This window comes from Mus caroli, chromosome 17 (assembly GCF_900094665.2).
Source record: "Mus caroli chromosome 17, CAROLI_EIJ_v1.1, whole genome shotgun sequence".
Taxonomy (NCBI): Eukaryota; Metazoa; Chordata; class Mammalia; order Rodentia; family Muridae; genus Mus; species Mus caroli.
This window is the reverse complement of record NC_034586.1, coordinates 34,752,918-34,765,493: the sequence shown is the minus strand read 5'-3', so window position 1 is coordinate 34,765,493 and position 12,576 is coordinate 34,752,918. Positions and strand designations below refer to the sequence as shown.

Below are 12,576 nucleotides of genomic sequence, written 5' to 3'. Positions count from 1 at the left end.
TATATATATATATATATATATATATATATATATATATATATATATATATATATAAACATCCCTGCATTCCTGGGCTGACACACACTTGATCTTGGTTTATGCACTCTGTTGTTCTGGCATCCACCCCAAGCTGCTGTAGCCAATGCACATGAGTCACCCCAACTCAGTCCCTTCAAATTGAGGGAAGCAGATCATCTCCCAAATGGAGACATAGAGGTGACGATTCTTCCACGGAAGAGGTGCCACCAATGCCCATCTCACCAGGAGAGGACCTGCAGAGCCCAACTGCACAGAATGCCTTGTTTTCCAGCCCTCCTCAGATTCATTCTTCAGCTATTCCTTTGGACTTGGATATTAGTTAGTTCACCACTGACATATGGCACTCCCAGCTCTTGAGTGGAAGAAACCCACGAAGTGGGGTGAGATGCATACCTGTAAGGCAGAGGCCAGATCTGGGCTCAGCAAGAAAGTGTTTGCAGGTTAATCTGCAGTCTGATGGAGCAGCAACAGAAGACACAGTAGCAAGTTAACAGTATCTAGGCCAAAAACTTGTGATTTGTGAAACAGATGTGAAGGTGGCAACATGCAAAGAGAATTTTTAGAGATTCTTTCAGTGTTTTACAGATCCTCTGGCCAAAGAAGAAGAGAATGTTGGCATAGATATTACTCAACCTTTGTACCTGCAACAACTTGGAGAGATTAATATTATGGAGAAGCCATTTTTAAATGTGAACTGTGAACACAAAAATCATTTGGCAAAAATTTGTATAGACAGCTCATCTCCTAACCATAGGAGGTTTTACCAACCTTTGACATGGCTAAAAATGAGATCTTCTTTGACTGTTATCCTGACTCCATCTTAGAACATCAGATTCAAGTCAGACCTTTTATGCATTGGAGGCAAAGAGTATGAGAAACTTGAATCCAGAAGACATTGATCAGCTCATCACCGTCAGTGACATGATCATCAGAATATCACAGCTGATACTGGAGATGCAGGAGACCTTTTTCCAATGCCAAGTCTGTGCCCACACCACCCGGGTAGAGATGGACTGACACAGAATTGCTGAGCCCTTCACTTGTGTACACTGCCACACTACCCACAGCATGGCACTGATCCACAGCTGTTCATTATTCTCTGACAAGTAAATGATCAAACTTCAAGAGTCCCCTGAAGACATGTCTGCTCGGCAGACACCTCACACTGTTGTCCTCTTTGCCCAAAATGATCTTTTAGACAAGGTTCAACCAGGGCACAGAGTGAATATCACAGGCATATATCATGCAGTACCTATGAGTTAATCCAACAGTGAGCAATGTGAAGTCTGTCTATAAAATTCACATTGATGTCATTCATTATTGGAAAACAGATGTAAAACATCTACATGGCCTTGATGAAGAAGAAGAACAGAAACTTTTTTCATAGAAATGTGTGAAATTGTTTAAGGAACCCTTCAGGAAGCCAGATATTTATGAGTGGCTGGCTTCAGCCTTAGCTCCCAGCATTTATGATCATGAAGATGTAAAAAAAAAAGGAAATCTTACTTCAACTCTTTGGTGGAACAAGAAAGGATTTCAGTCACACTAGAAGGGGTAAATTCTGTGCTGAGATCAGCATTCTTCTGTGTCTTGACCCTGGTACCAGCAAGTTCTGGCTGCTACAGTATGTATACAACCTGGTCCCCAGAGGCCAGTACAAATCTGGAAAAGGCTCCAGTGTAGTTGGCCTCACAGCCTATGTGATGAAAGACCCTGAGACCTGGCAGCTTGTCCCCTAGACAGGTGCCCTTGTCTTGAGTGACAATGGTATATGTTGCATCGATAAGTTTGACAAAATGAATGAAAGCACAAGGTCCGTGCTGTATGAGGTCATGGAACAGCAGACTCTGTCTATTGCAAAGGCTGGGATCATCTGCCAGCTCAATTCGCGCACCTCTGTCCTGACAGCAGCAAATCCTATTGAGTCTCAGTGGAATCCTAAAAAAACAGCCATTGAAAATATCCAACTAAGGCACACATTGTTGTCAACGTTTGACCTCATTTTCCTCATGCTAGACCCTCAGGGTGAGATATATGACCGGAGTCTAGCTCATCACCTGGTTTCATGGTACGACCAAAGTGAGGAGCAAGTGAAGGAGGGGTTCCTGGACATGGCAGTGCTGAAAGACTACATTGCATATGCCCATAGTACCATCACGCCCCCGCTGAATGAGGAGGCCAGCCAGGCTCTCATTGAGACTTATGTAAACATGAGGAAGATCAGGAGTAGTGGGGAGATGGTTTCTGCTTTCCATCAACAGCTAGGGTCATTAATTCGCTTAGCAGAAGCCCATGCTAAAGTAAGATTTTCAAACAAAGTTGAAGCAATCAATGTGGAAGAGGCAAAATGTCTCCACCAGGAGGCTCTGAAGCAGTCTGCAACTGATCCCCATACTGGCATTGTGGATATTTCTATTCTTACTACAGGAATGAGGGCCGCTCATCTTAAACGGAAAGAAGAATTAGCTGAAGCATGGAGAGAACTTAATTTATTTAAGGGTAAAACACCAGTCCAGTACCAACAGCTGTTTGAAGATATTCAGGGACAATCTGACACAGCAATTACCAAGGACATGTTTGAAGATGCAGTGCATGCTTTGGCTGATGATGATTTCCTAACAGTGACTGGGAAGACTGCCTGCTCTGAGCTGCATGGCCCTTGGACTAGAGTCAGTCACTGTTGTTATTGATGCAAATGGAGTCTGAAAGGCAGTATTTCACTATATAAGCATCTATTCCTGGGATTTATTTTGTTGGTAAATGCATGTTTTCACCTTTGTTTAGACATTTTAGATTGTCAACATATACAGTAGATGTTATATCCTTGATATGCCATATTTTTTAAGCAGCTTGCTTCTTACCTATTTGTACATAGAAAGCCTAAGCCCAGTTTTGGAGGTTTCTTTTAATCTGGGGGCTTTGCCTTTGTTGTGTTGTAGTGCTGGGGATGAATCTAAGAGCACCATACATGCTGTGTGTATAAGCTATGTCTTTAGTGTGTGAAGAATTATGTGCTTGGCGGTAACAAACTGGTAGAGATGCGTTCTATATTGTGATATGATGGGCTAAGGACTTTTATAGCACCTAGACTTAACTTTCTTTACAAAGACTTTTTCCCATAACTATTATTAGAACAAAAATATGCTTGTAAAATTATTAGATCAAGTTGCCTTCTGTTTTTTTCCTAATATGTTAAATCATTTTCCTAAGTAAATAATAGAAAAGTAATATTTGGTTTAAAGTTATTTCTCATTAAGAACAGAACTTTGGTAAATACTATTTTTTTAAAAAAAATCATAATAGTACTTTATAGGTTATAAAAAATCAAGGTATGAATTTCATCAATTTTTTAGATCCTTAGATTATTAGTTTCAAAGCCATTGCAGCATTAAATCTTTTGTGTAAATATTACTACAATAAATCTCTAAATCATTTGAAAAAGAAAGAAAGAAAGAGTGAGAGAGAAAGAGAGAACAGAGAGAGAGAGAAAGAGAAAGAAAGAAAGAAAGAAAGAAAGAAAGAAAGAAAGAAAGAAAGAAAGAAAGAAAGAAGGAAAGAAGGAAAGAAGGAAAGAAGGAAGGAAGGAAGGAAATAAAGAAAGGTAAGAAAGAAGGAAAGAAAGAAAGGTAAGAAGGAAGGAAGGAAGGAAGGAAGAAAGGAAAGAAAGAAAGAAAGAAAGAAAGAAAGAAAGAAAGAAAGAAAGAAAGAAAAGAAAGAAAGAAAGAAAGAAAGAAAAGAAAGAAAGAATTGAAGAAGGCAAGCAAGCTGGACAAGCCCTGGAAAGCATGCCAGTAATCATCACTTCTTCATGTCTTATGCTTCAGTTTCTGCTTCCAGATTTCTTTCTTGAGCTCCTTCATTAATTTCCCTCAATTATAGGTTGTGAACTATAAGATGAAATAAAGCATTTCCTCCCTAGGTTACTTGTATTTATGGCACTTATAGAGACAACAGAAAACATGAGTTAAGTTGAGAGATTAATCTATGAAATCAGACCTTATGTGGGAAGTTTCTTTATGCACTGGATAGTGGTTAACACCTAAACACAATTTGTTACAGTACAAAGAATAAGCTATCCATGAAGTTATATAGTTGATCTCTATGACTCAGGGGCCATCACTGAAGAGGGCATGGGACGACTGTAAGAGCCTTGGAGAACCAGAAAAATAGTGTCTGTTGAACATGACAGGACCACTGTACTAATAAAATTCACAGGAGCTATGATTGCCTCCACAATCCCTACATAAGCTTAAGCTAGTCAACATGGAGGTAGAAAGGATTCATGAGCTCCCTCACCTCTTTCTTCCACTGCAAATGGAAAGCTGAATTGGGCTGAAACAGAACTGGGCCTTTTAGTTATGCACTAAGGAGAGGCTCATATTACCCCTATTCCTCTTGTTTAACTGTTTGCAACTGATGAATTCTGGGGAGTGGATGGCCATTGCCCTTCAGTTGTGTATCAAATGGTGAACTCATCATTATTCTGTGGGTAGTTCCAAATCTCTGTCTATACATCCTAGTCAAAATGAGAAGGCCACTAAGGAAAAAGAGGAACATTATGTGGAAATATAGGAAAGGGGTCTGTAGAGACGAGGGGAGAAAGAGGGACAGCAAGGATAAGAGGCAGGTGAGAGAGCATGGGTGTAAACAGAATACACTATACACATGTTTTAAATTTCAATGCACACATTTAATCAAAACAATAAAAAACAAATTAAAACATGACCTTAAAATGCTATATAAACATTCATAAAACCCTTATTAGAATGATTCTGAACTGCAGTCAATGTAGTTGTTTGCCAGCCAACAAAATAATGAACAAGATAGTCCCTGAGTAAAAGACATAACAAATCATACTACTGCAATGTAGATGCCCTATGTCTATGTGATGGAACACAATTCAGACAGAAAGAAGTGAACTATGTGGTTCAGCCTTAGAATGGCATACTCAGCAACAAACTTTCCAGCTGAAGAGTGAATGATATAAACCCAGAAAGGGAAACAACTGTGTAATGATAAAGGTGCTTTGATGGTCCCTGGGGTTAGAAGGTTGGAGCAGAAAAGATTGACTGATATGAATGTGAACACTACTTTGGTTCTGTGAGTGTTATGATTGAGGTTGGTAATTTAAATGGTGGCATTCAATGCTTAATATATTTACACTTTACATGAATGCCATTCATTTCTGATAGATAGATAGATAGATTGATAGATAGATAGATAGATAGATAGATAGATAGATAGATAGATAGATATGTCTCATTACAATTTAGATGATAAAATGCAAATTGAAATAAGTCTATATTGCATTCAAAACAGAAAGTTGGTAGGAACTATTTATCCAGTGCAGGAATCTGAGAAAATGTTTATCTACAGTGCCAGAATACCAGTGAAGATACAATCAGAACTAATTACTGACTGGTTGGTTGGGTGTAGAGAGAAGATAGCATTCAATTACATGAACAAGTGGCCAGAGGAGTCATTAACTGTGGTGGGAGAGAAGACACACACACACACACACACACCAAACACACACACACACACACACACACACACACACACACACACACAGAGAGAGAGAGAGAGAGAGAGAGAGAGAGAGAGAGAGAGAGAGAGAGAGGCAACCCGAGACAGAGAGAGAGACACACAGAGAGAGAGAGAGAGAGAGAGAGAGAGAGAGAGAGAGAGAGAGAGGCAACCCTGATATTAAAAATTGAAAACTGAGAAAAGAGTGAAATGTAGAAGCTACTAATGCCCAATTATGGCCAAATCTCTGACAGTTAATTGGACAGTTAGCATTACATATTTTCCTTCCATAAACTATCAAATAGTTTCTGATTAAAGTTCAATGGGCTCACCCCTTCAATAATAGTTCAGTCTAATGATATGCAAAAATGACAAAGATCAAAGAACATTTCCTCTTAAAACTAATTATAAATTTTCACAGAGGCACACACAGGTAAACCTACAATGTTATTTATTTTTTATTTTATGTCATTGTTTTCTTTCTTGTTGGAACTTTTAAAATTCTCTCTGTGAGAAAAATGCTTAAATTATTAAATGTTATCAATTGTGATATAATTCCTAGATGATTTCCTGTATTAGAGGAATACAGTGGATAAAACAGTAGTACCCAGGAAGATGCAGCCCACTGTTGAACTCATGTAGGAGAAAGGATGAGTCACAAAAGTCAAGGAATTACTTACACACATGAATAAGTTCATTTTTTAGGTCCAGATGATCATGTTTAAAATAAAGCTAAATATTTAACATAAAAATAAACTAAATATTGCATATAATCAGTAGAATAATCTAAAAAATCTATTGTTCCAACCCTGCTCATTCCTAATGTCATTAGAATGTGTGCTCTGCTTCATTTGAACACTGAGGGTAAAAGATTATTTATATTTTAACTTTGTAAATAATGAATCTTTGGGGAAAAAGCAGATTAATAACCCAAGTGAGCAACACCATTAGCTTCTCAACACTTACAGCTCAGCGCACAGAACTCATCATAGATTTGCTTTACCTGACTGACGGTAAGGATCTTGCTGGAGTCTCTTTTTGTATCAGATAGGGAAAGACTTAACTTGAGCATTTTCACTGATGGAAAAGAAGATTCTTGGGATCTACTTCATTACTGACTTGTAATCATGTGTCCCTATTTCTATAATCATATGCACACACATAAATTATACTTGAGAACAAAGCATTTACATTGTGAGACATATAGGTAAATGCACATTATAAACAAACATTGATGTGAATCATAAGTTTATCAACTTTTATTTGAAAAAAATAGTTTTGTTCCATCATTAGTAAAAAGGGAAAATGTAGTAAAACTAGTAATTGATTCACTTGGATTAGGAAAAGAATACATAAAAAATGTGAATTTTGGTAAGGACTGAATAAGTTATAGACATAGTTACTATACACTTTATGAGCAAGAAAACCTTGTAACTATGTAAGAATAGCAGGAAACTTGACAGCATGCGATAGGGATCTAGTATCATGAAGAGAAAATCAGTTTACCTAATGGCAGTTTGAAATATACTTACTAAAATTAACTTTAAATTGATATTGGATCTTGTCAAAACTAACTCTCTTATCTCTCTTAATTTCTGGGCATCCTTTACAAAATTATCTGAAATAATATTGGGATTGGAGGAAGAAGGGAGTCCATGGATATCCTTACTGGTCAATTATCTTTCACTTGATAGAACTATCTCTGAGAAGCACATAACTAAGAGAAACACTGAAACAGAATCTTAGAAGAAATCCAATTTGTCCCTCCTCTAATCTAGGACATAGTAGCAATGCCTCTAAGTTTGCTGTCTCTTTAGAGATTGAATATAGCTTTAACATATACCATTCTCCGAGAAAATTCTTCTTTGGACAACACTTTCTTCAGAGCTGCTTTCATGGCCTCATTTCTCAAGCTGTAGATGAGTGGATTGAGTGTTGGGGGTATCACAGTGTAGAATATGGAGAATATGAGGTCCATTGCTGACAGGGAATCTGAAGGAGGTCTTAGAAATTCAAAGCCTGCAGCTGAGAGGAAGAACACGACTACAAACAAATGTGGTAGACAGGTGGAGAACACCTTAGTCCGACTATCAGCTGATGGAATTCTCATCACAGTTGAGAAGATCTGAGTATAGGAGAAGACTATGGCGATTAAACAGACAAAGGCTGTGAATGTTGTAAATGCAGCCACTGCAATCTCATTAATGAATTCATAAGAACAAGCTAGTTTTAGCATTTGGGGAATGTCACAGAAGAACTGGTGAATAATTCTCTTCCCACAAAGAGGAATTGAGAAATTAACACCTGTGTGTAGGAGCCCAGATAGTCCTCCAGCCATCCATACAGCTATCACTGCACACTTGCAGGCATGGGGATCCATAATTGTCTCATACTGCAGTGGCTGACAGATGGCAACATACCGGTCATAAGACATCACTGTGAGAATAGCTACTTCTGATGAGGCCAGAGCTATGAAGAAGAAAACCTGAAGCATACACTGACCAAGAGAAATGAAACCATTGTCCGTGAGTGAGTTTGCAATAGACTGAGGAACAGTAACAGAGATGAAGCAGAGATCCAAAAGAGAGAGGTGCTTCAAGAAATAGTACATGGGAGAATGCAGACGTTGGTCCAAGGTGATGATGATGATAATGAGCAGATTGCCCATGATGGCCAACAGGTATGTGATCAAAAAGAGCACTGCGTGTAAAATCTGAAGGTTACGCTCATCAGAGAACCCCATGAGGAGGAATCCAGTCTTGAAGCTCACATTCATTATGGTCACTCTTGAGACTCAAAGTTTAACTCTATTTAGGAAAAGCTAGAAGAAAACTACTGATAGCAAGAAGAACTTGTCATCACTGGTTTTAGTGAGCATTCAGTTCTAACAAATATTTAGCAATTTCCTGGAACTAGAAACCTTAAATGTAATCAACAAGTCTTAAGAATTTTCTGGAATAGAGCCTGACTTGTCAATATTAGAAAAAACTGAATGGCTGAAATTGCTTTACTTAAATAAAGGCAGTGGAATGAGGTCATATAGTAACCTTTGTACATAGGACCTTAGCATCAAAGTAATATATTGCAGCCTCTTCTGATGAGTATAGAAAACTCTGTTACTGGTACATACTATACATGATTAGAAACAACCCAGAATAAATGTAAGAAAGATGTCAGTCACTTCAGTGAGACAGCCGTGTACTAAGTTCTTCATTTTCTTATCTGCGCAGGAATAAAGTTCTTTCTGCCTTTTTTTCCTTTCCAAACCAGTGTTTAGTCTTTGGTCATTTGTATTCAATATCAGTGACTGCTTTGTTACAGTATGATGTTTTCTCTCTCTCTCTCTCTCTCTCTCTCTCTCTCTCTCTCTCTCTCTCTCTCTCTCTCTCTCTCTCTCTCTCTCTCTCTCTCTCTCTCTCTCTCTCTCTTTCTCTCTCTCTCAACTGCTCATATTGATCACTGTCTTTCCTATGTTCTCTATCTATCTATCTATCTATCTATCTATCTATCTATCTATCTATCATCTATCTCTATATATTATATAGATAGATATTACATCTCATCCATCTTAGACAAAAGCCCTTGTTCCATCCTCAGCATTCTCTTATAGTTTCCTTTCTCTTGCTTCTTTGCTCCTATTTCAGATCCTCAAATTCATGGTTAGCTATCTCCCACTGGGTCAGGTCCACCTCTACCTGTCACATCTCTCTCACCTTCTCATTCAAACAACTAATTTTTTTCTTTAGTTATTACCTCTTGTTATGTTGTTGTAGATGACTCTTTCATCTTCTGCAGTTTCATTCTTCAACTTTATGCAGTTCCAATAGTGCTTCCATGTGGTGCTGTGCTGAGCTGTGAAGCAAAACACCATGATTTTCTTAATTTCATACTTAGTCTCTGATGATTTTATTATTATAAATGTTATCCAAAAACTTTGGCATGCCAAACATTATCTTCCCCAAGATGTTTCCTGACTGACCTTCTATCTCGTCACTCATTATTACTTATCAAACCCTTTCAACAACCTGTATTTAATAATGATGATTTCTTAGACTACTCTCAAAGAATCAATCATACTGTAAGGCTATGCTGTTTTGTTTTTCCTAAATCTTAGTTTGATATTTGAAACTTCAATTTCAAAGTGAATTTTGATGTTTGGTATTTGAAAGTCTTCCTATGAGATCCCATCTACTTTACTTGCAAAAATATTTGATAATTCTAAGACAGTCATGCTATTTCTCTGGTTTAAAATTCTTCTGAGCTTAACAGGCAGTCAAAGAAGTGCGTACTCATGGTAGCCCAGATCATACGCACCGAGGTGACTATAATTCATGCAACTTTTGTAGCTTAACTCCCTGCATGTATTTTCCAGCCTATTCAAGTTATTCTGTGAGGAAGGAGATTAAGTCTTATTAGAAGTCATAGCTCTGATACCTGACATGGATACTTGCTTATGCTGCTTAAATCTCAGGTGCATCTTACAGAATTAGAAGAAGTTTCACTCACCAATGCTGATCTTAGTTGGTAGGAACAAATTTCATTGCATCCTTGAGACAGAGCATCCTTGTTCTAGTATCAAGCTGTAGGATTTTCTTATAAGGAGAAGACTAAGGAGCTTTCAAACGTGATATGAAGCAAAGGATGCTTTAACTTCTCATTAGGTTCATGGTACCTGAAGCTGCCCAGGCACCAGGGGATATGCTGTTCCTCTAGGCTGGCTCTCAGAAAAACACTGTGAGTGCAGAGTGTGGAATTTTGAGGAGCTCTTCCTCAGGGAGCTCACCCAGTGGAGACTCTTAATTATTCTCTTGATTTAACTGGATGTTGTAATCCAAGTACTAAAGGTAAGGAAAAGAAATAGTTTTTAAAATCTGCTTTCTGAAGTTTATGTTTATAGAGTTATATATGAAAAGAACCTTTTTCCTTTATTTTTTTATTTCAGTTAATTTGTCATTGATAAACTCATGCACATTTGTATAAGCTTCACACAAATAAGCAAATATTTAGTAGATGTTTGTATATATTAATTCTCAATTACAAGAATTCTTAGCATTAAACCATGTTAGCCTTTTATGAGTTCCAACCTTCCAACGAACACCACTTCTTTTTTAAAATCACTGTAAAGGTGATTCATTTCAAGTCTCCATTTTAACAAGTAATGAGCTTTCCATGTGAAATATCTCTCACAGGCTCATATGTCTGAATGCTTGGTGCCTAATGGGTGGCATTGTTCAGAAGGTTGTTGGAATTTTAGGAAGATTGTGTTTCTTTAGATTATGTTGTATGTTTGGACCAGGCATTGAGGTTTTCTAACCTGGGCTCCACTTCTTTTTTTTAATTAATTAATTAATTAATATTTATTTATTTATTTATTTATTTATTATATGTAAGTACACTGTAGCTGTCTTCAGACAGCACCAGAAGAGGGCATCAGATCTCTGTTATGGGTGGTTGTGAGCCACCATGTGGTTGCTGGGATTTGAACTTCGGACCTTTGGAAGAGCAGTCGGGTGCTCTTACCCCCTGAGCCATCTCACCAGCCCCCTGGGCTCCACTTCTTCTCTCTCTGCTTCTTCCCTATTGATGCAATATGACCAGCAGCCTCATGCTCCTGCTACCATGTCTTCCTCAGTGATCGAAGTATCTTCTGAAACTTTAAGCCAACATAAACTCTTTATTCCAAAAGTATCTTACTGGTCATTTGATCACAACAATGCAATAGCTAATAGAGAAAGTGGGACAGTCTTCAAAAGCATGTGGTCCTAGCCAGAGCAATTAGACAACAAAAGGAGATCAAAGGGATACAAATTGGAAAGGAAGAAGTCAAAATATCACTATTTACAGATGATATGATAGTGTATATATAAGGGACCCTAAAAATTCCACCAGAGAACTCCTAAGCCTGATAAACAGCTTCGGTGAAGTAGCTGGATATAAAATTAACTCAAACAAATCGGCCTTTCTCTACATGAAGGATAAACAGGCTGAGAAAGAAATTCTCACGTGCTGAGTTATATTGTTTGTGACTATTATGAACAGGGTTGTTTCCCTAATTTCTTTCTCAACCTGTTTATCCTTTGAGTAGAGGAAGGCTACTGATTTGAGTTAATTTTATATCCAGCTACTTTGCTAAAGTTCTTTGCCAGGTTTAGAAGTTCTCTGGTGGAATCACTTAAGTATATTATCATATCATCTGCAAATAGTGATATTTTGACTTCTTCCTTTCAAAATTGTATCCCTCTGACCTCCTTTTGTTGTCTAATTACTCTGGCTAGTACTATATTGAATAGGTAGGGAAAGAGTGGGCAGCATTGCCTAGTGCCTTACTTTAGTGGGATTGCTTCAAGTTTTTCTCCATTTAGTTTGATGTTGGCTACTGGTTTGCTATATATTGCTTTTATTATGTTTAGGTATGAGCCTTGAATTCCTGATCTTTCCAAGACTTTTATCATGACGGGGCGTTGGATTTTGTCAAATGCTTTCTCATCATCTAATGAAATGACCACACATTTTTTCCATTGAGTTTGTTTATATAGTGATATATTGATAATATATTGATGGATATCCATATATTGAACAATCCCTGTGTCCCTGGGATGAAGCCTACTTGATCATGATGTATGATCATTTTGATGTGTTGTACTTGGTTGCGATAAATTTATTGAGTATTTTTGCATTGATTTTCATAATTGAAATTGGCCTGAAGTTCTTTTTCTTTGTTGGGTCTCTGTATGGTTTAGGTATCAGAATAATTGTGACTTCATAGAACAAGTTGGGAACAGTGCCTTCTGTTTCTATTTTGTGGAATAGTTTGAGGAGTATTGTATTGGTATTAGGTCTTCCTTGAAGGTCTAATAGAACTCTACAGTAAACCCATCTGGTCCTAAGCTTTTTTTTTTTTTTTTTGATTTGGAGACTATTAATGATTATTTCTATTTCTTTAGGGAATATGGGACTGTTTCAATCATTTATCTGATCCTGATTTAACTTTAGTATCTGGTATCTGTCTGG

At 37.5% G+C, this 12,576-nt stretch overlaps 1 protein-coding gene and 1 pseudogene across 1 annotated transcript; one reads left to right on the top strand and one right to left on the bottom strand.

Annotated features, from left to right (window-relative positions):
• The window catches only part of LOC110312238, a 9,439-nt pseudogene extending 6,710 nt beyond the window's left edge, over positions 1 to 2,729 (top strand).
• Positions 2,730 to 7,319: 4,590 nt separating this feature from the next.
• LOC110284161 (olfactory receptor 14J1-like) lies at positions 7,320 to 8,440 on the bottom strand. The gene has a single exon (XM_021149849.1). It carries the CDS (start codon positions 8,339 to 8,341, stop codon positions 7,379 to 7,381), a length of 963 nt encoding a protein of 320 aa, XP_021005508.1. The 5' UTR covers positions 8,342 to 8,440; the 3' UTR covers positions 7,320 to 7,378.
• Positions 8,441 to 12,576: the final 4,136 nt, after the last annotated feature.